The sequence below is a fragment of the Acromyrmex echinatior genome, chromosome 1, assembly GCF_024713525.1.
Source record: "Acromyrmex echinatior isolate Ae372 chromosome 1, ASM2471352v2, whole genome shotgun sequence".
NCBI classification, from domain to species: domain Eukaryota; kingdom Metazoa; phylum Arthropoda; class Insecta; order Hymenoptera; family Formicidae; genus Acromyrmex; species Acromyrmex echinatior.
In genome coordinates, this window is record NC_141852.1 from 27,494,995 (window position 1) to 27,517,306 (window position 22,312).

General features: G+C 34.9%; 1 protein-coding gene and 1 long non-coding RNA gene across 14 annotated transcripts; one reads left to right on the forward strand and one right to left on the reverse strand.

Moving 5' to 3' along the window:
• The first annotated feature begins 119 nt into the window (after positions 1 to 119).
• LOC147911119 (uncharacterized) lies at positions 120 to 1,449 on the forward strand. Its single transcript, XR_015545815.1, has 2 exons — positions 120 to 916; positions 1,280 to 1,449. It is a non-coding gene; the product is annotated as an uncharacterized LOC147911119 (long non-coding RNA).
• A 413-nt stretch (positions 1,450 to 1,862) lies between these two features.
• Positions 1,863 to 22,111, reverse strand: Wnk (Wnk kinase). 13 transcript variants are annotated; one of them, XM_011059773.2, is made up of 21 exons: positions 21,744 to 22,111; positions 19,853 to 20,181; positions 19,649 to 19,772; positions 19,110 to 19,252; positions 17,209 to 17,470; positions 16,799 to 17,072; positions 15,565 to 16,721; positions 14,747 to 14,919; positions 14,283 to 14,661; positions 12,247 to 14,105; positions 11,952 to 12,180; positions 11,541 to 11,738; positions 11,086 to 11,160; positions 7,251 to 9,586; positions 6,520 to 7,144; positions 6,077 to 6,430; positions 5,686 to 5,884; positions 5,483 to 5,571; positions 5,307 to 5,371; positions 4,969 to 5,132; positions 1,863 to 4,867 (listed from the first exon to the last, which is right to left on the reverse strand). In XM_011059773.2, exons 2-21 carry the CDS (start codon positions 19,864 to 19,866, stop codon positions 4,197 to 4,199), a joined length of 9,390 nt encoding a protein of 3,129 aa, XP_011058075.2. In that variant the 5' UTR covers positions 19,867 to 20,181; positions 21,744 to 22,111; the 3' UTR covers positions 1,863 to 4,196. The 13 variants fall into 13 exon arrangements, with proteins under 13 accessions (XP_011058075.2, XP_011058071.2, XP_087263841.1 ...); XM_011059769.2 differs by having other exon boundaries at positions 19,649 to 20,181; positions 21,893 to 22,111; XM_087407715.1 differs by having other exon boundaries at positions 19,649 to 20,181; positions 21,740 to 22,111.
• Positions 22,112 to 22,312: the final 201 nt, after the last annotated feature.

Below are 22,312 nucleotides of genomic sequence, written 5' to 3' on the forward strand. Positions count from 1 at the left end.
ATAGCCAACATATGTGATGCGATTTCTCGATGCGAGTACACTCGATCTAGTAAATTACTAATACCATTTTATACTAGGAAAACTAGTGCAAAATTATGCAATTCAGTTTGTATATTTCTAGGGTTAAATAATTTAATCCTTTTAAGGTTGTCTTGATAAAAGGGTTAAATTATTTATTAATTGAAAATATGTGAATTGATTTGCATTTAATTGCAGTGTTGCACTAGTTGTCCTAATGACAAATGGTAGAGTCTGTTGCTCCTCAAAAATGCACTTAAAACGAGATAAATATATATTCGGGCGTTGAAGAGAGAGAAAGCGAAGATGCTGAGTGCAAAAAGTGCTAAAAACGCGAACAGATCTAAATTGTAGGAATGGTGAAATTCTCCACGCATGCGACTATTCGATAATTAATCGATGTTATTAAGTTTGGCCGCCATGTTCATATTTACATAGTGCTAAATAGAGCGACAGACATAATTATCGGTGACGAACGTAAAACGTTAGAACATGATTTGAGACGCGACTATTTGATCTGATGACGAACTTACTTGATTTAAAAGGAGATACTGAGTTATATTAATTACACAACGCACAAACGACAGTGCAAGAAAACAATTCAAGAGCTGTCATTCTTGCAATTTATATATATATATATATATATATATATACATATACAATATATTTCTGCAGTTATCATTTACGAGAAAAATGTGGTTGTATTTTATACTCGTCATATTCGGCATTTTTGATGTCGCAATGGCTTCCAATTTTGATTTCGGTGACACTCTAGCATTGATCTTAGGGTTAACTATAGCGATTATCGGATTCTTCGCCTGTTTGGGGGCTTACGCACGAAGGCGAAGTCATTTTGAATCTTTGTGATGCTTTACAATCTGTTCAAATATACTTAACAGTAAGTATAATGTTTAACATTCAAGTTCTTTATCCAGAACATAAATAGAATTTTTGAAATTTTTAAATTACATTCACCCAAGATTTCGGCAATTCAATTTTAATATATTTTAAAATTTTTGTGTGATAAGAAAATTGCTACTTGACAGAGAAAATTGTTTATTTTTATTTAATAGTTCTTAGAATATCAGTCTGTAATACTTTGATCAAAATCTTTATGTTTATTATTAGTATTTATCTATTATAATGAATAATTATAATCAATAACGTAATTCTTTCATTTATTTTTATCTTATAAAATATGATACTAGTAAAATAATATTTACAATTATTTTATTGGCAGTAATACTTGTTATAATTACAGCATAAAGGAATTCTGCAAGGAAGATGATGATTAAAAGGAGTAATTTCTATATGTGGAAAAGAGAGAAACAGTTTTAAAAAGATTCGATGATATTCCTGAAATATAATGTATTAAGATTGTATATAATATCTAATATATATCTATTGTATAATAAAAAATATGAATAATAACATTTTTATTATTTTGATATTAATTCAACGATATCGCAGTGGAAAAAGACAACCAATCTATATTGTATGTATATTTATTTCTCTTCGTTATGTTTCATTGAAGTAATTTTTACATTTAACGTTTTGATAAAGGTCGTTAATAAAGTTTCAGCTTGTTTTACAATATTGTATTATTAAAATTGTCTCATATAATAGCACTAAAAACTTTTGGTAATTAAAATAAATTATTAATGTTCTTATTTTATAACATAGAATTTTTAAACAATCCCCGCGATAAAAAGCAACATTCTATATAGCCGAATTGTATTTTCAAATTGTTTTAATACATATTAAATTATGATTATTTAAGAATATGTTTGTAATTGTTTCTTTCTGTGTTTATGAAATTACTTAAATTACTTAAAACTATCATGCTGCTTGAAATCTCAAATTTTTTATTGCAATACAATTCTGGAAGTAAACTATTAATTTTATACATAGAAAATGTATTATTCCCAATAAGCAGAATAATTATTAATGCAATGCAGAAACTAACAACATTGACTACCGGAAGAAGACTCGATGGACATTCGATCTTCAAAAATTCAAACTTAGGAACGAATCACATTGGCTGTCAAAGGAAAACAGTATAAGATGTTTTATTTCGAAAAAAAATTCAGACGAGAAAAATATGAAGGAAAACAAGAGATTCTAGCCTGACGATTTAATATTTCCACGACTAAAGAATATTCGCGTGAAATTTCATTAAGAACCATTCTTTACAAATAAAGCTTCGTTTATCAACTACTTGCTATCCGTATTTCTTAGGTGTCAACAAGATTTGATATAATAAACAGCCATTTCTCATATCAAATTACTCGACTGAGATTTCCTAGATGTAATGCAAACATCAATATCAAAAAAAGAGAAAAGGTACGTAGCCGTTTATAAATGAATTGCTGAAAAAATTTCATTATAATTTTAAAAAACTCGGTTAAAACTAATATCTACTAAACTCATACATTATACTTAATGATGACGATTAGATACACTTACATAAGTATCTGTCATTTAGATAATAATCATATAAAATAATCTAATTTGAAGTCCATGTAATATATATATATATAATAAACTATTGCAATTCTTATGGGAACATTTCAACAGATTTTAATGTAATATCGTGATATAAAAGCACCAAAAAGAAGCCTTATACTTAAAAGGAGGTTTAATCTCAGCACAAAAATCACCAAGTTCAGGGTAGACGCGAGAGCCGCGTATCGGAACGAATAATTTTAAACACTTCTTCGACACATAGTTGTAATAACAATACAGATAGCCGATCCATGCGATAATTACAAACAAATTTCGGTATTATTAAACAATACTAATGTAAACGAAAAATCCATAAACGATTTAAAAAACTAACAATAACGATCTATTGGTAAAATGTATAATATATTCAGGAGTCATTATAATCGAATTAAAATTATAATTAAATGTTTCGCTATCTGAAATGACGTTTCACAATTACCAAGAACTAAAATGGAAATTTTTAATACGGTTCTCCAACATGTTGACAGTGATACATCACTTAGATCGATTAAATTGTTAATAGTCAAACTGTCAACAGGCGCATTTGTCAATGATCTACAGATGGCATCAGATAATTTATCTCAATTACATCATATATATATCAAAATAAACAACGGTAGATAAAACGGCTACTACCAGTTTTAAAAGAAGATAATTATCAATATAGTAAACGAAAGATATATAGGTTTGCTAACTAGTAACACATGACTTTTTTTTCTTTAATTGAAATAGGCAAAATCGCTAGAAATACATTAAAGCATAACAGTGACTATATTAATCATATTTCTCTCTGCCTATTTTTTTACCTCCAACACACACATACACATACCCGCACAATTATACGCATACATACTCGCATAAGCTACATACTTCCTTTCTTTCTTCCTTTCTATTCTCTCTGATTCTTATTTTTTTTGCCCCTTGCCCCTTGTCCCTACCTATCACTCTTTCTCATTCGATCTCTTTTTTTCTGACACATCCAGCATACAGTAACAGTTATACACATATACCGAGCAGAATGGCCATATGCCATTTCGATCGTAAGACTAGTGGAGGCCTGTACTAATGTGAACTGTGCTACTAAAGGAGTCGGGCAATAATAGAATCCCTTGGAGGTTTCAGTGGAGGAAGATTTTTCTTTTTTTTTTTTCTTTTTTTCTTTTTAACGCATTGAAGCACAGTACATGTAAAGGCCTCTATCTCCAGTTCCTGCGTTGCATTCGGAAAATTTATATGTATGTGTATATATGTATATACATACATGTATATACACATATATATATTATATATATTATATATATCGCTTCTTCGCAGTATCCTCCCTTTTTCCACTTTTACTTCCGCTGCGAGGCACATATCATAGCAATATCATGCACACGCTCAGATAGCGAGAATATTTGATATATCTTGTTTAATATACGCAAGTGCGTCATACATCGAAAAACATTATATATAGTTTCACTCACGTTCTTTTCTTTCTTTTTTTCGATCCATCTTCGCACCTTTATGGATATTGTCTAGCAATGGGGGCGCGCATTTCACAGCAAATTATATATTCGAATTACACTCGTGACGATAACAATGCGAAACTGCACTATAAAGTATCGAGCGTTAAACTAAGAACGAACGCAGACCGACCGAAAAATATAGAAGCATGTGAGCCGAATGTTACGTTATTGATCCAAATGTGAAGGAGGAACCGTTGAATTTTCGGCGGTGATCGAGTGATGCAACTCCGCCGTTGGGGGCGTATCATCACGTGAAGAATTTGCCACGTGAGATGTGGCGGGTGTCGCTGGCTGAGATTGAGTCGTGGGCGGCGTATATATTAGCCGATAGCCAGCTGGCAAAAAGAAACCGCCATGGGGCGTGCAGCTGAAAGTCTGAAAATTCGGTAGCGGCTGGCCCTCATACTGAATGTAAGCGCTTGTCGCGCTGGATATCGGTAAAGGCGCGGATGTAGGTAACGATCCGACATTTGTTGACGAGATATTCGTTCCCTCTGATAATATAGGAGTGAATTGGTACTGCGTCGGATTTCCAATCACTGTACTGTGCGTCGTATCAATGCTCTCAGATACATCATTCGAACAGTTATTACCTTGCTGAGAAACTACACTTTGCATATTTTCAGAAGGCACTACTGGAATTGGGATAACATAAGCATGCGGTATTCCAGCCGATGCCTGCTGTGGTTGAAGTTGCAGTGGAGGCTGCTTTAATTTCTGCATGGCAAGCCGTAAAGTCTCATCCGTATCCGGATAGTTACTCGGCCCTTTTTGCAGTGGAGTTTGCGGTGTTGTGCCAAACATTAGATAATCTTCCGTTCCTGGAATTCTAGGTCCTATTAAATGACAAAATAACAATCAATCAATCAGTATACATTGTACACATAAGGAACACGTATGTATGTATAATGAAATGAAATTAATTTGTACTACTAACCGGAGATATTTGTTGCAACCGTGTGATAAAGCAACGGATGATGCTGATGGTGAAGCGCACTTGCTTGTTGCTGTTGTTGAATAAGCAATTGTAGCTGCTGTTGTTGAAAACGTTCCAACTCTTCTCTATGTCTCTTTTGCAACGTTTCTAGTTCCAAAGTTTGTCTATACATAATAAAAATTGTTTTACATCCTTAAAAAATAGACACAAATCGTAAATTAATCTTTGAAGTTTATTTTTATCTTTAATTATTTTAATATATTTTAGATATGTTTTTTCTTTCGTTAAATAAAAAATAAATTTATGGTTTCTAAATATCATATTCTAAATAATATTACCTCTTTATAAGTAATTGGTATTCTTCACTCGGTGTAAGAGCCACAAATCTCTCTTCTTTTTCGGACTGTAATGTCCACAATAAATTATTTTATCTAACTCTATTATTCTTATTAAAATAATTTATTTTACAATTTTTATATTTTTATCTAATATAATGTTATAAAAAGAAACTTACTTCAAGATTTGAAATGTTAGTACCATAAGTTGCCTGTACAGTTGGCGGAATAGAATTTTCTCGACTGTAAGATATTTGTGCAGATACTCCTATAATTAGAAAATATATCAATTGTTTTGATACATAAAAATGTTCTTATATACATTTATTACTATATTAATGTATATTTATTTAAGTTTCATCTTTTAAGTAAAATCTCTAACCATGTAGATCATCTGTATGATGAGGAAGAATATTTTGCCGTTCTAAAATTTTTAATTCTTCCGTTTGTTGTAATTGAGACCTTACAGCATCGGTAGCTTGTTGTTGATTAATAGCAGCGTTGCTATGAACAGGTGGACCCGAAACTTTGGAAACCATAAATCTTGATACTTTTCTAGCAGATTGAGTAGAATTTGCCTTCTGCATCAACATTATTATTCAAAGATAAATATTCCAACATTATTTTGAAAAGTAGATATATTATAAAACGATTTCCATTATAATTTTGTAACGTTTTAGAAAAAAAGTGTGACATCGAACTAATAAATGCAATACATAAAAATAAAGAGATAAATAATGTAATGTATTTTCGAAAATGTCGCAGAAAATTACCTCATTAGTGTCTTGGAGTTCTGTCTGAATTGGAGTATTGGTACCAGATCGCGATGTCACGATGTTAGAAGTAACAGTAGCCGCAGGTACTATTGATACTGGCTGAGCGGTTGTTAACAAATTTTGTACAGATTGTTGTGTTTGTACGTTTGATATAGGTGGCGTTAAAGGTTGAACTGGAGCTGCTGCGAAAACTGAACCTCTATGATGAATTTTTGCTAATTCTTGCTCTAATTCCTGCAAACGGGATCCTGGTCTTTGAGTTCGTATTTTCACATTTTCTTTGCTCGGGCTCATATTTTCGGTTCCTGTAGGAGCTCCTGGTGTCGGACTATCAAGGGAGCATTCTACGTTCTAAAAAGAAATTTTATGCGAATATTTATGAGAGAAACAAAATCATCAATTGCGCACATAAAGTATTATATATAACATAGAGAACTTACACTTTGAGACACTGCAAATGCGCTAGAATTGTCTTGTATTATGGTGGAGCCCTCGATAGTTGCCTCGGCTTGCGTATCGGTGAGAATAGTGGAGGAATGTATGGTTGTTTGAGGAGATAACGGGCATGTGACATTCGCGGATGAAACTGGCATGCCAATATTAAACAATTTCTGTTGCAAAGAATGCATATACGCGTCATATCCTCCAACCACCTGATTATTATGAGGGGTGGCAGGATAACTTATAGGTGGTGTACCAACGTTCAGCGATTCCGACGGCTGACTAGTCACTTGTACAAGTTTCTGATGCAAATCAGCTATAGTTTGCGGTCCTGCACCACTTCCGACATTCCCGCAACTTATCTCTGACATTTTGTCTAACGAATTCTGTTGACTGAGTTTGCGATGTTGTTGCTGCTGCTGCTGCTGCTGCTGCTGCTGCTGTTGCTGCTGCTGCTGTTGCTGCTGCTGCTGTTGCTGCTGTTGTTGTGGTTGCGACAACTGTTGTTGCAGAATTGATGTAGAATCGATGGATTCAACCAGAGTGTGCTCAGGCGTCACATCGTGACTGGAATTCTCATTTTCGGATATAAGTAACTGACAATCAGAACTAGTACGACGTATACTGAAATAATGAAGTAAACTTAATGCAAACTAGCGTTTAACATATGTACTATGTCTATAAAGTGTTTAACATATGTATTGTTGTTGGAATAGGTAAATACACATACTTATTTAAATTCGAAGATTCCAGATTCTCAATTTCCAAAGGTTTTGCTGAATGTTGTTCTGGAAGTTTCAAATGTAAATGTGATTGATCTAATACGGAAGATTCGCTGTGTTGTTGGTCTTGCATAATTTGCTGATGCATTTGTGGCTGCACAGAAATTTGTTGTAACTGCAATTGATTTGGGAGCGATTGCAGTTGATTTGGTTGTATATGTCGTAATGGCTGCTGTAGAGGAGTTTGGTTAGTCATAATCCATTTTCCTTGAGTAATTGATTGATTTGATACAGTTTGAAGAATGGATTGCATCATCTGTGATTGAGCGTCAATTTGTTGAGGGATTGTTAACGGAATTGATTGCGGTATCGACTGTACTTGATTCTGGTGAAGCACTTGTTGATTCTGAAATGCTTGCTGAAAGTTCGGTTGTCCCTGATATCCCTGATGCACGATCTGCCCAGAATAATTGTGTTGAACAGGCGGTTGAATTTGCAGCTGACTCGCTTCCGGTTGTATAGGTTGAAAATATTGCTCGGATTGCACAGGTTTGTGGTCGACTGACGTGGCAACAGCAATGTTAGGAACTGCGGCTGGTTCGTGGCTGGTTAGAGGATGAGGAGTGGCAGATTTGGATTTCGGATTGGAAAGTATGTTTGCTAAATTTTGTGCGAGATCTGGAAGCGTCGAAGACACCTCTTTTGTCTTAATGGTGACTTTAGGTGCGGAAATATCTGAAGCAACGACCGGATGCACAGAGGCAGGTATCTGCATGGTTGGAGGTAAAGTTCCCGGAACATGTTGCACGTTTTGATGAGGAGGTTGAGCAGCTTCTATGGTGCTTTGCGGCAATGATATTGTACCAACAATATCTTGTGGAACGACTTGTACATGTTGCATGTGCGTTACAGGTATATTAGTTGCGTTCATGGCCTGTCTCTTTTCTTCAGCTATGCTGGATGATTCCAAAATTTGTGAGTCCAAGGATACATTGGACGCATTGGACGTAGCGGATAAACTCGGCACTCTGCGATTTCGATCATCCATAGTTGTTGGTTGTACCGGTTGCATATGGCCCGACAGCATCACATACTGCTGTGTCGGAGGCTGCACTTGTTGCGGGATAAATTGCTGCACCGCCGGACGTTGGGCCTGCATTTGTTCCGCTTGTATATGCATCTGCATTATGCCCTGCTGCACAGGAATTTGTTGTGGCTGTGGTGGTTGCATTACAACGCCGGGTTGTATCATTGCTTGACTTGGATACTGCGCCTGCGTTTGAGGTATTCCGTTCGAATGAAGCGGCTGAGATTGCAACTCTTGCGAATTAACCGGCACGAAATGCTGCATACCAGTTTGAGGTATCTGCTGGGAAGTTTGCTGCGCCGTTATCGTAGATCCCTGAACGAGTATGGTATGCTGCTTCGATTGTCCGATAGTCGTGGTTTGTTGTACGTGTCCCGTCATTTGCTGCAAAGTCTGCATTTGAATAATATTCTGCTGCAGTCCGATCGACTGTTGTCCTGGTTGCAAGATCTGTTGCATACTGTCTGTCTGTTCCATAGTATACGGAATACTTTGAACGATTGTTTCATTATTGTTTGTTGGCTCGAGCATCGTTCCACTCTGGATTTCTAAAACATTCGCTTCCACGTGTTCCTCATTTTTCAATATAAGCTCCGCGTTCGCAACAGGCGCAACAGATTGCGATGCTGACTGTGACATTGCGATATTTGTACGATCTATGCTTTCACCGACAGCAGAAGATTCCTCTTCAGCCGCGATATTTTTTTGTTCGACCACAGGACTAACTAAGAAGCGAGAAATTTTACGCAGTGGCGTCGGTACTGTCAAAGTCGATATCTCTGCAACGTCGGACGCATTTATCTCTTTAGTTATTCCAGATTCCTTTATGTCTACATCTTGCTGCTCTTGAAATTCTTTTGATCCCTCACTCGCATGACTTGCGTTCATTATTGTATCTTGTATTTGAGTTTGAGCATGCGTTGTAAACGCTTGATAAGATTTAAAGGCTGAATTGTTAGCATCATCTTGAATATTATGCTGTGCTTCTACAACTGTTTCCGCGGACGTTGCAGAAACGATAGTTTCTTGATTATCCGTTGGGTCACTTGGTATATTTGTAGGTGTTAAAGTGTCAGTATTTTGTGTAGATGTGGACGACCTTCTGGAAGCTTCCGCTGACGTATTTTCGGCACCGGCTTGATTATCAGGAGTTTGAGCGACCTGTTGCTTCTCCAAAGTGGTATTGGCAATATGAGAAATAATTTGTTCGATCGGCAACAATTTCGTTGGAGTAGAAGTGTTTGAAGTTTCGTCTCTCTGAAAGGAAAATGATCGTTGTTATTTTAAATCATTGTGTCTGTGTATGTATTTGTGAAAGATAAATATAATATAAATACAAGAGACCTGCATACACACACACGCACGCGCGCACGAATACACACAATATATACAGGCTGTCCTAAAATTCACGAATCAAAATATCAAAAAAAAAATTTCTGAAAATTTTGAGATATAAAAGTTTGAATAAAGCCAATTACAGATTACATTTAGACGGTCACTTATCCACGAATCGCGCATGCGATAATATAAATAAGCGCGCACTTTAAATATAAATGATCATATATAATAATTTACAAACTGTTACTTAAGTAAAATAAAATTATTTAAAATAAAAAAAAAATTTACATAATTTCTTGCTCAATTTTTTGAAAACTTTTTTACTTAAAACTTTTATGATATTTTAATTCGCAAATTTTGGAATATCCTGTGTAAATGTGTGTATACACATGCGCGCGTGCGACACACACAAATTTAAATTTTATAAATTTTAAAATATATTCATTATTATTAAATTTGTTTTACAGAAAACTATCTACATATACAAAACCATTTAAATAAAATAAACAATTATATTTAAAAAATATGAAGCATTCTTACTCTTATTTACATATATATATATATATATATATATATATATATATATACACACACACACACACACACATACACACACACACACACACACACACACACACACACACACATATAATCAAACGTATCTTATTAAATCTTTATTACCAAAACATTTATGATGCAAAATATATTTGCGTATCTATGGGTGCGGTCCATTTGGCGCTACAAACGCTTCGAAACCATTTGACTGACCAATAAAAAGAAAAAATTTCACTAATTAATCAATCAAAAAATGCTTCAAAGCATTTGTAGCAAGTGACCTATGAGAACATAACGATTCTTATTGCAATTCATAAAACCTATATTCATAATTTCTGTAATAAAGACTTTTTTAGAATAATAAATTTTCATAAAAATAAAATAAAAATATGCAGAAATGTATAAATCAATACAGTCAATCAATACAGCACACAAAATATGTAATTTCTTTATTACATATATATACGTTGTAATGATATGAGATGATCTGTGAAAAGAAAGATGTAAAAACATAACGTAAATATGACAAGAAAGTTCTGAGGTTTTTAACAAATATTCATGGAAATCGGTTCTCAATCATAGCTTTTTCAAAATCATTCGTTCGGTATTCATTTCTTTATATTACAAAAGAAATCAGAATCTTTCACAAAAAAATAAAAACTTAAATCTCAAAACTTTCTTAGGTTTCTGTATACATAATGTAAATCTATAACAAGATAAAATTATAATGGCCTAATAAATGTTCGAATCTGAGCATAATTGATTAAAAATGTAACAAAAATGAGATGCGTAAGCGTCCACGAATATATAACTCTGAAATGCGGGAAAAACAGGAGAAGGGACGGTAGGATCGATGAACTCACCGAACGGTGTCTACGGTGGACTTTGTACGACGATCGGTGGCTGCTTTGACGTGTTAGCGAGCCATGTCTCACCTGCTGCGTCCACAAAACCATATACACTAATTATATACCCTTGATTTTATATTGAAAATTTGTTCCATATAAAGCCCCCTATGTTATTTTATAATAATATTACTATCCTGATTTATAGATTTTAAATGGAAATACAAAATTGATGCATTTAAGGAGAAAATCACATTACTTATGCGAAGCATTGTCTTGGACACATCTGCATATATTTAAAGAGCACATAATAAAAGTTTTCCGTCACGCGTAAAATAGCGTCTAGTGATAAAGAAATTGATGACAGAATTCTGCAAAATATGATGTAAATATCGTTTACACCATATGCTGCACTTTTAATGATGATATTAATGTCTAACTTATTCTTTAATACGTAGCTACTAAAGTTATACCTTAGCTGTATCGAGACTGTGGTCGCGATCCCTAGGACGTCTGCTCGTAACCGGACTTCCACCGGCAGATTGATCAGGTGGACCATGTGCTACTAAAGGTAAGGTACGTGTGGGATCCAAGCGCAATTGTTTAACAATGTCTTCAATTAATTCTACGAATGTCTCGCATTGAGATTGCGGCAATAGATTTTCAGCAACCTAAACATGTTAAGGAAGGAGAAAAAGAGAGTAAATAATGTAAGAGAGAAAATAATAATAATGAAAGAGAGAAAATAATATACAAAAGGCGTTCCACTTAACGTCGTATCCTTGTTTAATATTTGAAAACGATAAGGATAAAATGATGCTCGCAAGCGTTGTGAACGTTAAGTGGAACGCACCCAAAATAAATAGATGCTGAGATATCCTTACCAAATTGTTGGCAATGTCCGTAGGTACCATATCATCTCGATCAAATTTAAAGGTAACAGTCTTTTGTTTACTTGTATCTAACTGGCACTCGACAGTCATTGATTGTCCTTCGCCGCTACTGACAGATAAGACTGTTAATTTAATGCCCGGCTTCTTACGTTTAGTTCCAGAACGTTTTATTCGACTTCTCTCGGAAGCAGTGACGCTTTCGGAATTTTCTGGCGTAACTCTGGAAAATAAAATATTTAATTTTTATTCGTAATTTTTTATTCATCTTTATTCTATCTTGTCTTACCCATCGATTGACGTTACAGTCTGTTGTGCAACGCCCGTTGCGATTGAAGCAGTAGCAACAATTTGATCTTGCTGTAAATTAATTGGTTGATCCAGCGGAAGAGATTGTATCGAGTCCATTGTATCTTGTTTTACCAGGGAAGATCTATCAGTCGTCGGACATTGATCCACATTCGAAAGGAAATGTTGATGTTGAAGATTAGTAGACGATTGCGCTGGGACATTTGTCATATTGGGTGTCATTGAAATAGAATTAGGTATGATGTTCGTGTTTTGTGAATACTGCATTTGCACGAGAATATTTTGTTGAGATTGAGACTGTGGACCGGTATTACTGAGTAAAGTAGGCGCGCTCTGTATATTGGGAATTGTCGAAGTTGGGACGTTTTGCATGTGAGTCACAGCCGATGTATTATTGACACTTATGCCCGACGGTACAGATGCCTGAACTTGACCTGCCGTTGGGATGTATTGCGATTGCGAGGCTGCAGATACCGTGCCTGCGGGTAAACTCGTGTGAGAGTAAATCTGCGTCGCAGTTTGGGTGGACGATAAGATTTCTACGTGACCGGAAGGATTAGAAGTGGTATATGTATGAAATATTTGTTGTGGCATGGTTTGCTGATACAATGAACCTGCTGATACATATCCCGAGGAACCGGTAGCGCTTTGTTGATAATATTGCTGATTCTGAACAGGCGGCGAACTAACGGTATGCTGATGCAGCTGCTGAACATGCTGAAGTTGCTGTTGAGTCGCATACTGTTGTTGCGCATGTTGTTGAAGCATGTGCTGCTGTTGAGGCAATATCTGCATTTGTGGCTGCATCTGTTGCTGCATTTGATGAGGAATTTGTTGTGGAACACTCATCTGATTCAAATGTATATATTGCTGTTGTTGCTGTATCTGAACATGCTGCTGTTGCTGCTGCATCTGCTGTGGCACCTGTGGAAACTGAGGCTGAGTCTGAACGTTTTGCGGAGTTGAACATTGTGGAGAATTCGCATTCAAGCTTTGCGGGACGTGTTGAGAATACTGTTGCTGTTGTTGCTGATACTGCTGCTGTATTTGCTGTTGATATTGTATTTGTTGTGCTTGTTGGGGTTGCACAACCGATGTTTGCTGTTGAATTATTGGTTGTTGCTGGACTAATTGAACTTGCTGTGCTTGTAAATTATGCTGTTGAGCCTGTTGAGCGGTCGATTGTAATTGCTGTTGTTGAATGGGCATTTGAGTCTGTTGCAATTGCATTGGGACTGGATTTTGCATCTGAATATTAATATTAGATTGAATTTGTTGTTGCTGTTGCTGTTGCTGCAATTGCATCTGTTGAAGGAGCAGTTGCTGTTGTAACAAGTTCTCGGCATTTGCAGCATTAGCTGTAACATCTGTGGTTGTAGCGGCAGTTTCCCTATCCAAACGTTCCTTCTCTTCTTTAGCCTTACGCTCCTCTCGTTCTCTCAATAAAGTGGTAATTTGTGATTTCAACATCTTAGCCACTGCTTTAGCATCTTCCTCCAATATGAGACTGGATTTTGCCATTTCTAACGCTACCTCTTCTGCATTATCAGCCTGTATGTCAAAATCGAATTGTATCGCCTCATTTTCTTTGTGTTTATTGCTGCGCTTTTTAGGATCCAGCACACGCAATCTGAACTCGACGCGCGATAGCTCGGTATCTGCAACCGCCGAATCCCGCGATACCATTTCCAATTTCAGTCCAACATCATCAGCGAAGAATTCATGATTAAGTAGATCCTTAACGAGCGGTCGTTCTTCCTTCTTCAGACGTATACACATTTCTATAATATCACGTACTTCCGGATTTTCAACTTTATCATAGCTCTGCGGCTTAACACCCTACGCAATAACAAATCAATATTCAGAGAATGTTGTATCATTCCTCTATGGTACGTTAAATTATGTTTATAAGATTTAGAAACATAATTATCTCCCTCCTACATAAATATCATTATCAAACGACTATAGAATTGCACTATACTGATATAAAAATTTAATATTGCAATGCACGCTTACCGATACTACACGTTTATATATTTGTGCTGGTCCTGTACATTCGGAATATGGATACTCGCTAGTAGCCATCTCAAGCATACACATCCCGAAGGCATAAACGTCGACCGACTCATCATAATGCTCTTCGTACATTTCAGGCGCCATAAATTCCGGTGTACCAATTACGCTCTTTGCAAAACTACGATTCTTCAATGTTGCAAGACCCAAATCACCAATTTTCACGCTTCCCGTGGTACCCGTGATAAAAATATTATCACATTTCAAATCTCGATGAATAATAGGCGGTGACCTGGAGTGAAGGAAACTTAAACCTTTCAAGATTTGCCGACACCAAGATTTTACTACTTTGGGATTGATCTTTTTAAATCTCCTCAAATACCTGTTACAATGCAAAAAGTTAAAATATATACAGTCAAACATTTAAACATATATTACAATAACCCTATAATCAATGAAGAACTTACGTTTTCAATGTTCCTGATGTCATGAGTTCAGTGACTAGTACAATATATTTTCTACGGGTAAGTGTAACCTCCCAATAATCATAAAACCGTACAATATTCGGATGTTGTAATCCCTTTAACATTTCAGCTTCTTCCCTGAATCTCAACCTCTCTGTTTTATTCAATTTTTTCTCCTATAAAAAAATAAGAGATAAATTATTTTATTTCCATTATCTACATAAACTTTAATTAAGTAACTTTAACTTATGTTAAAATAATATATTAAAAAATATTTGTGCAATATATTTTTTAAAAAGATATAAAACAAAATGTGGTACAAAAGAAGGGCAAAGAATCAGTAATGTAGCAAAGAACTTTAAATTAACATTAAAAATTCATATAAACAATTACAATTAACAAAAACTACTTCGACTCCGATCGAGTCATTTTCAATGTAGTCGTAATATTTAAACATCGTTCTAAACTAAAAATATATACGTGATATTACAAAACTATTATAATTTTTAATCCCGTATTCTTCATTCCGTGTAGTACGCTGCGAGTCATTTTTATCAAAAATCAAAGTAGTCATAAAACAATATTCTTGTCAGTTTTTGGTTTAGAGTGATGTTTAAATATTACAACTACATTGAAAATGACTCGATCGGAGTCGAAATGTTTGTTTTTGTCAATTGTAATTGTTTATATGAATTTTTAATGTTAATTTAAATTAAAGTTCTTTGTTACATCATTGGCTTTTTGCCCTTCTTTTGTACCATATTGTTTTATATTTACAGAGCCTTATTACTATTTATTAATTAAAAAGATATCTTATTGACCTGCAATTCGCACCAAGCTACAGCTACACCTGTTTGAGTATCTAATCCGCGATAAACAGTCTTGAAACTGCCACGACCAATTTCCTCTTCAAATTTCAGAAATCTTCCATCCGGCGAAATGCCAACGGCTTTCTCCTCGTCGTCGTCGTCCTCGATAGTCTGCACCTTAACTTTCATTAGTAAATTTTGCACATCCTCCATCGCCATTGTCTTTTGTGATAATTTCTCATCAGCTTTGAAGTTTTCGTCAAGTAATGGACCGATAAAACCTTCTACCGTTTCCTCTTGCGTAACTATATCCTTTTCAGGACGCTCCCTCATTTTTGTATCGTCTCGCAAACTTTTATTCTGTACTTCTTCCATCTCAGTGTCTAACAGCGGAACTTTACCTAATTTACTTAACGATTCATGAAGCGCTTGTGCCGCTACTATATCGCTGATACTGGTGCCATCGTCATCGTATATTGTCACTCTTTCCTCTTCCTCTTCTTTTTCCACATCCGTTTTAGTATCTGCATCCGTCTCCTCCAGTACCTTTGATGTTACAAACCTCGAATTCTTAATTACCTCCTCGCTTAAACCTGCGTTACTTTTGACTCTCGTTAAATTCTCTCTCTTATCGCTTCTGACGGTATTCGAAGTTTCTTTATCTATACTGTCGTCACCACTACCCGTGTACCCTATAGATTTTCTACTTTTTTCTTGTTTACCTTCACTATTATCATCTATAGAATTCATTTCTATGTCTGTCGATATCGTAGTATCATTTAAATCTTTTTCTATGTTAGCTGTTTCGATGTTTTTACTACTATGATGTTCAATCATTTTTTCTGCACAATTTCTATTTCTATTTTTCAAAACTTTTTGGTCGCTATTACTAATAGATTTGGTGCTGAGGGTAGAACTCGACGATTTTTGCTTATCATTTGTAATACTTTCCTGATTAACTGTGCATAATTCGTGTACTGCAGACAATTTTATTGGCATAATATTTTTTTGTTCGAATTCATTTAAAATCACATGTTGTACATCTGCAGCGTTTCTTGATGAATCGGTACATTCTGTGAGAATATTACGTTCCACATTTGCTCCCTCATCCTTGCTGAATTTTGCCGACTTCACTTTACTAATTGGTGTAGAAGGTGTAGAACTAGACCCTATATATAATATAATAAAATGTCAGTAACTTTATATATTATAATATATAATTTTATTTTAATCCTGAAAAATTTACCTGGTGTTGCAAACGCATTCTCCGTTGCTGCGATTGCTTCTTCAGCATCACTGAAACTACGATCATTTTCATGATCTAAGGATGACGAATTCACACTTTGGGTAGATGATCGATCAGAAATACGCAAGGCAGATAGTACTTTTTTTTTAGAAGATGGTGAGCTGGTCGCAAGACCGTTGCTAGTTATAGATGAAGAATCAGTACTTTGATCGTGTCGCTGTGTTCGAATTTGCTTTTTAGAAATACTAGCCGAGCGACTTATATTGGATAATACCTACATAAAACATAAAGTGACATTAAATTACAATGTATGACAACTTGAAACATATGATAATAATATTTCTTAATCGTATTATACTACAAATGTTTAAATGTTTCAGTGTTAATTTAGCCAATGCAATTTAACTAACCTTCCTATCACCAGTAGTATTGGCACTAGGGCCTGCCTGCGCGACAATAGATAGCTTTCTTTGGCGTCTGTGATTGTGTGCGTGGATCCTTTGGGTCGTTACAACTGCGCAAGGGCCTCTGCTTTCTTGAGAGGCTAAGTGGCCCACTGCCAAACTAATGCCACTTTGGCTGCCAGTATCTCCACTGGCCACCAGCTTAGGACATAAACTAGACAAGCCACCGCCAGTTCCACCTGAAGAACGTTGCCTGTTTGTCTCATACCTAAAATTTCACATAGATAATTATATATTAAGAATAAAAAACTTGTTTTATTTCACATAAGATAAAACGTATCTCAATCTAACTTATTCGATATCTTTATTTTAGATCTTAGGAAATAAATGTAGATTTGTAGAAAATGTAAATTCAAAGTTCAAAATATAATGTTAATAACCAGTAGGATTATTAAATTATCAAGACACTTGTTTTAATATGCGTGCATATGTATATATGTATGTATAAAGAAGTATTCCAGTGATATTAAATGACTCATCTACAAGAAATGTCATGCCTTTCCTATCAGAATTTTGGATAATTTATCCGATCATATCTTATTTACTGATTGAATATACACATGTACAAAACACGTCAAAAGAAAATACAGACAAAACATCTAATATCTGTGTATGAAATATCTTTTTTCGTTTTTAAAAGTATAAAAGAAAAATTTTAAAGGTCAAAGCTGTAGAATATAGAGAAATCGTTGGTTATTTCTAAATATGTTACATATACATGTGCATAATATATATTTTTGTGTAGTTAGTGTGATACATTAATATAAACTACTTATTTATATAAAGCATTTTTTATCATATTGCATAACAAGCTTATTGTGTAATTATAATTTAAGTATACTCTCGATGATTGAGAAAGAGAAAATTAATTCAATTGAATAATAATAGTACTAAACATATTAGTTTAAATAAATTAAATATAGTATTTTTAATTTGCATTTTAATTTTTAACATTAACTTTGTGTTCACATCAATTCATTCTATTCTTTTATATCGCACATATCAAATACAAAAATTCTTAATTTGTGCCAAACTTTTGTTATATTTCTAACTCGGTCTCTATTTTGTAACTTAATAACAGTAACGATATCGTTACATTATCATTGCGCAGGTTTTGTACTTGGTAAAAGAGCTGCGCAACGCAAAACGACATCATTACTGTCATTATTATAACACTGACAGCTTAAGCAAACGAGAACTCGGATACAAAGTCAGATATGTAAATAATTCATGACTGTTCATTAGTAATATTAAAAATCGAAAAATGTTTAGTAAAGTTTAATAACAACCAAGAATAGAAAATTTTAAGGAATGAAAATGATATAATTTATGAAATATATTGTTAACTTAACACATTGCTCTAGTATAGATTAAATTAACATATTAATGCTTTTAAATTCTCAGAATATATTTTTATTTTCTCAAAAACTAATAAGGCATAAATTGATATATAAGTATAAATTTTTATATTACTTAGAAGATTATCTGATATACAAGTATAATATTTATTGAATATTTGTTGAAAATTATTTCTGAAGCAAATTACAACTTGTATAAACTTTATTAATAATTTTGAGATTATGCAGCATTCGTAAGTATATATAGAGCAAATTTATATCTCTTCCTTAAATTATCGAGAATCTACTATAGTAACAAGATTACATAAATGCGCAATTAATAATAGAATTTTGTAGAAACAAAATACTTGAAAAATTTAAAAAAAATACATATCGTAATTAGTTAGAAGAGATTGATAGTTTACAATAAAAAATAGTTCAGAAATTAATAATAAGATGTAACAAATGACAATGTAAGAAGCATGATTTTTGATACAGACATCATTATACCTGTCCTGCCTGCTGTGGCCAGATGAGAAGAATCCACGCACTGTATTGCCTATAGCTGCTTTCTTTTTGATCTCCCTATTTTTTTCTTTGTGCCCCCCAGATCCAGTGCTCACCTGATGATCCTGACGAGTACTTTTATCACCCTACAATATAAGAAAAAAAAAATATTTAAAAATACATTCATTTCTAATATTTTAAATACCACATTAAACCCTTTAAATCTAATTTTTAACAACATGGAATCTATTTCAAGCACTCAATATATTACAGCAAAAAAATATCTTTTCATGCTAATGTTTGATGTTCATTTTTAGAATCAAAATAAGTCACGATCAAAACTGACGCTTGATATTTGTCATTTTATTACATGATTATCTAATTTGACGCTAAAAATGAGTATCGAGCATCAACATGGAAAGGCATAAATTAATATTTAAAAACATAAAATTTACTTAACAAAGTATAAAATTGTGTAAAGTGTAAAACAATACAAAAATACACGATAAAAATGTGTAAAAATGTATATTCTGAAAGCTTACCTTTAAACCAAGAAGTTTTATGTTTAAATTGGAATTTGTACTTGTAGGAACAGGACTAAGGTCGCACCGAAGTCGTCTGTGTGATTTTTCAATTACTGGGGGATCTTCGTCTGCATTCAATTGACTTCCAATCGAGAAAGCATGCGATTGCGTTAATATAATATCGTCTGTATTGTGCTTATAGTTGCTGTTCACTGAACTCACTGTCTTGCTGTCATTGTAGCATCTCGGCATTGCACATAACCAACTTTACTTAAAATTCTATTTCACAAAATTACTTTCCCTTTTCCCTTGTGTTTCTATACTCAATTTCGCTCTGATGTAAAATTAATAAGACTCATATTTTTATCGCCTTCTGAAGATAATCGAATTAAAATTTTCCCAACCGTGACTATATGTCTCTTAACGAGCAGTCTTTGTTATAAGATTCAAAATATCCATATCTGTAACATTTTGGACTTAGGCTATATATTCTGCCATACAAACTGCTGAGCTAGCTAGCAAGTTTCTAGTATCCAAGGAACTGAAAGAATCTGAAATCAGAGGACAATTACATTAACTATTGCATGGAAATTCTATTATAAAATAATATTTTCACTTTGCCCTGATAACATAATACTTGTTAAAAAAATTGTTTAATAGAAAAGGTCATATTTTATAAAGTATGTCGAGAAATAAAAAAAAGACTAATAAAAAAAAATAATACAACAAATATAAAATATAATTTAAACTTTTTATAAAAATTTTTGAAATACTTGTATATACAGCCCATTGTTTAAAAAAATTAAAAAATTAAAGAAATTTAAGAAAAGTATATTAATGTCACAAAATTAGCTTTGATAACTTTGATTTGTATTGCAATAAAGTGATTTACAAATAGTCATAGAAATTAATTTATGTAATAAATAAATTTAATTTGATTAGATCGTTAACAAACAGCTAAAATAAATAAACAAATAAATAAACATATACAATATTTAATTTCAAACATCAACAAGTACCATTGTTCTAATTGTAAAAATTTCTCTATCCTAATTTGTTTTATAATTCTTGATGCATACTTATAAAATATATGAAAAAACAAACAATCAAGAAAAATCGATACAAGTGTTGTAGAATTTACATAGAAATGTTTTCAATTTCTTCTACCTTATATTAAGATATTTGTCATTAACTGTTAATTATAAAAATTAATCGTTTGACAAAATAAAATCAAGTGTGACGAAGATACATGCGCATGATAAGACGCACAGACCCTAAAGAGAATATTACTCGCAAATCAATTTGCTATTAAACTATATATCAACGCGTCAATGAAGGAAACAGTTGAGACGTAGGAACATTTGGGTGTTTTGATCGTCACGCGCGAGCGTATCGCAAACAAAGAGACACGAGGAGACACGTTTGTGCTTGTTAAAGTCGCAAAATGTTGTCAAGCGCACCGTGGGATACTCCGCTTGAAAAATATGACAATATATAGGGTGTCTCGACATACACGCGCGCGCGCACGAACATGCGTTAAGTATTTCACCGACACAGTGGAACGGCTTGCGTGCGCGCGAGCGCGTTGACACGAGTAAAGGAAGCCGCGTTATACATGGACAGCGATCGAGGGAGATCTCGCGCGCAAGCATTCACTCACGCACGCACGCACGGACAAGTACATACGCACGTACGTACACACGGAAGAGACGTTCGTAAATCAAACGACGCATACTCATCCGTTGCACACAGATAGGTGCGCGCGCGCGTGCACGAATAGCGCGAGAAGCACGGCGGCGTTAAACTGGCAGGCAGAGGCACCGCACACCGCACACGCGACTGCGAGATGCTGCGAGATAATGTGACATCTATCCCAAAAATATCGCTCGTCGGGAGACGTTTCACGCGTATCGCAAGCGCGACGTGAGACGTCCCGTCGGGCGGACCGGAACGAGCGACGGGCGACGAGGTGGCGCCGAGGCCGCGGCGCCCCGGCGGCACGTCATGCGGCGCGCCGTTATTTTTGACTGATAAAATATCTCGCCAGTGTCCGCGCGATATACATGTTATACGGAGGTGAGAGAGAGAGATGCACGAACCAACCAGTACCTACTTCGGTCTCGGGCTTTCATGCGGGGGAGAATCAGTGTCCGTCCGCTCTCTCGTATTTTCGTTACCTCCGACACGGACCCAGTCATACTAGCCTCGCGGTTGCGTCAACGAAACGGCACTCGTTAAATCCTTTAGCCAGCCGGTACTCACATTTGTCTTGCAGAAAATTCGCCCCGACTACACCCAAATAACTACCATTTTTTTTTTTCCACCACTGAACGCTACGCACTCTCACGGTGCTATGCGCAAAGCGGCAGTATGCACTAATCGACGTAGCTCGGGCCGTCGGGCGTCTGGCGAAGTCTGGCGAAGTCGGAGACGGCGGAGTAGCCCGAGAACGTGTCGTCAAGTCTCGTGCGCAAGATGCTAGGTGGTGCCATTGCAGACGATCTCGTGCCATGAATCATCCAATATATAGACGGAACGTATATGGCCACAGCACAGCTCTTGCATTAGCCTGAAGATCTACAATAGATTTTTAAGCCTTAAGCCATAAGGAATGGACGAATCACAATCAATTATTTTCCTCGCATTTGATTGTAGTTGATCAATTTCTTACGGCTTAAGTCT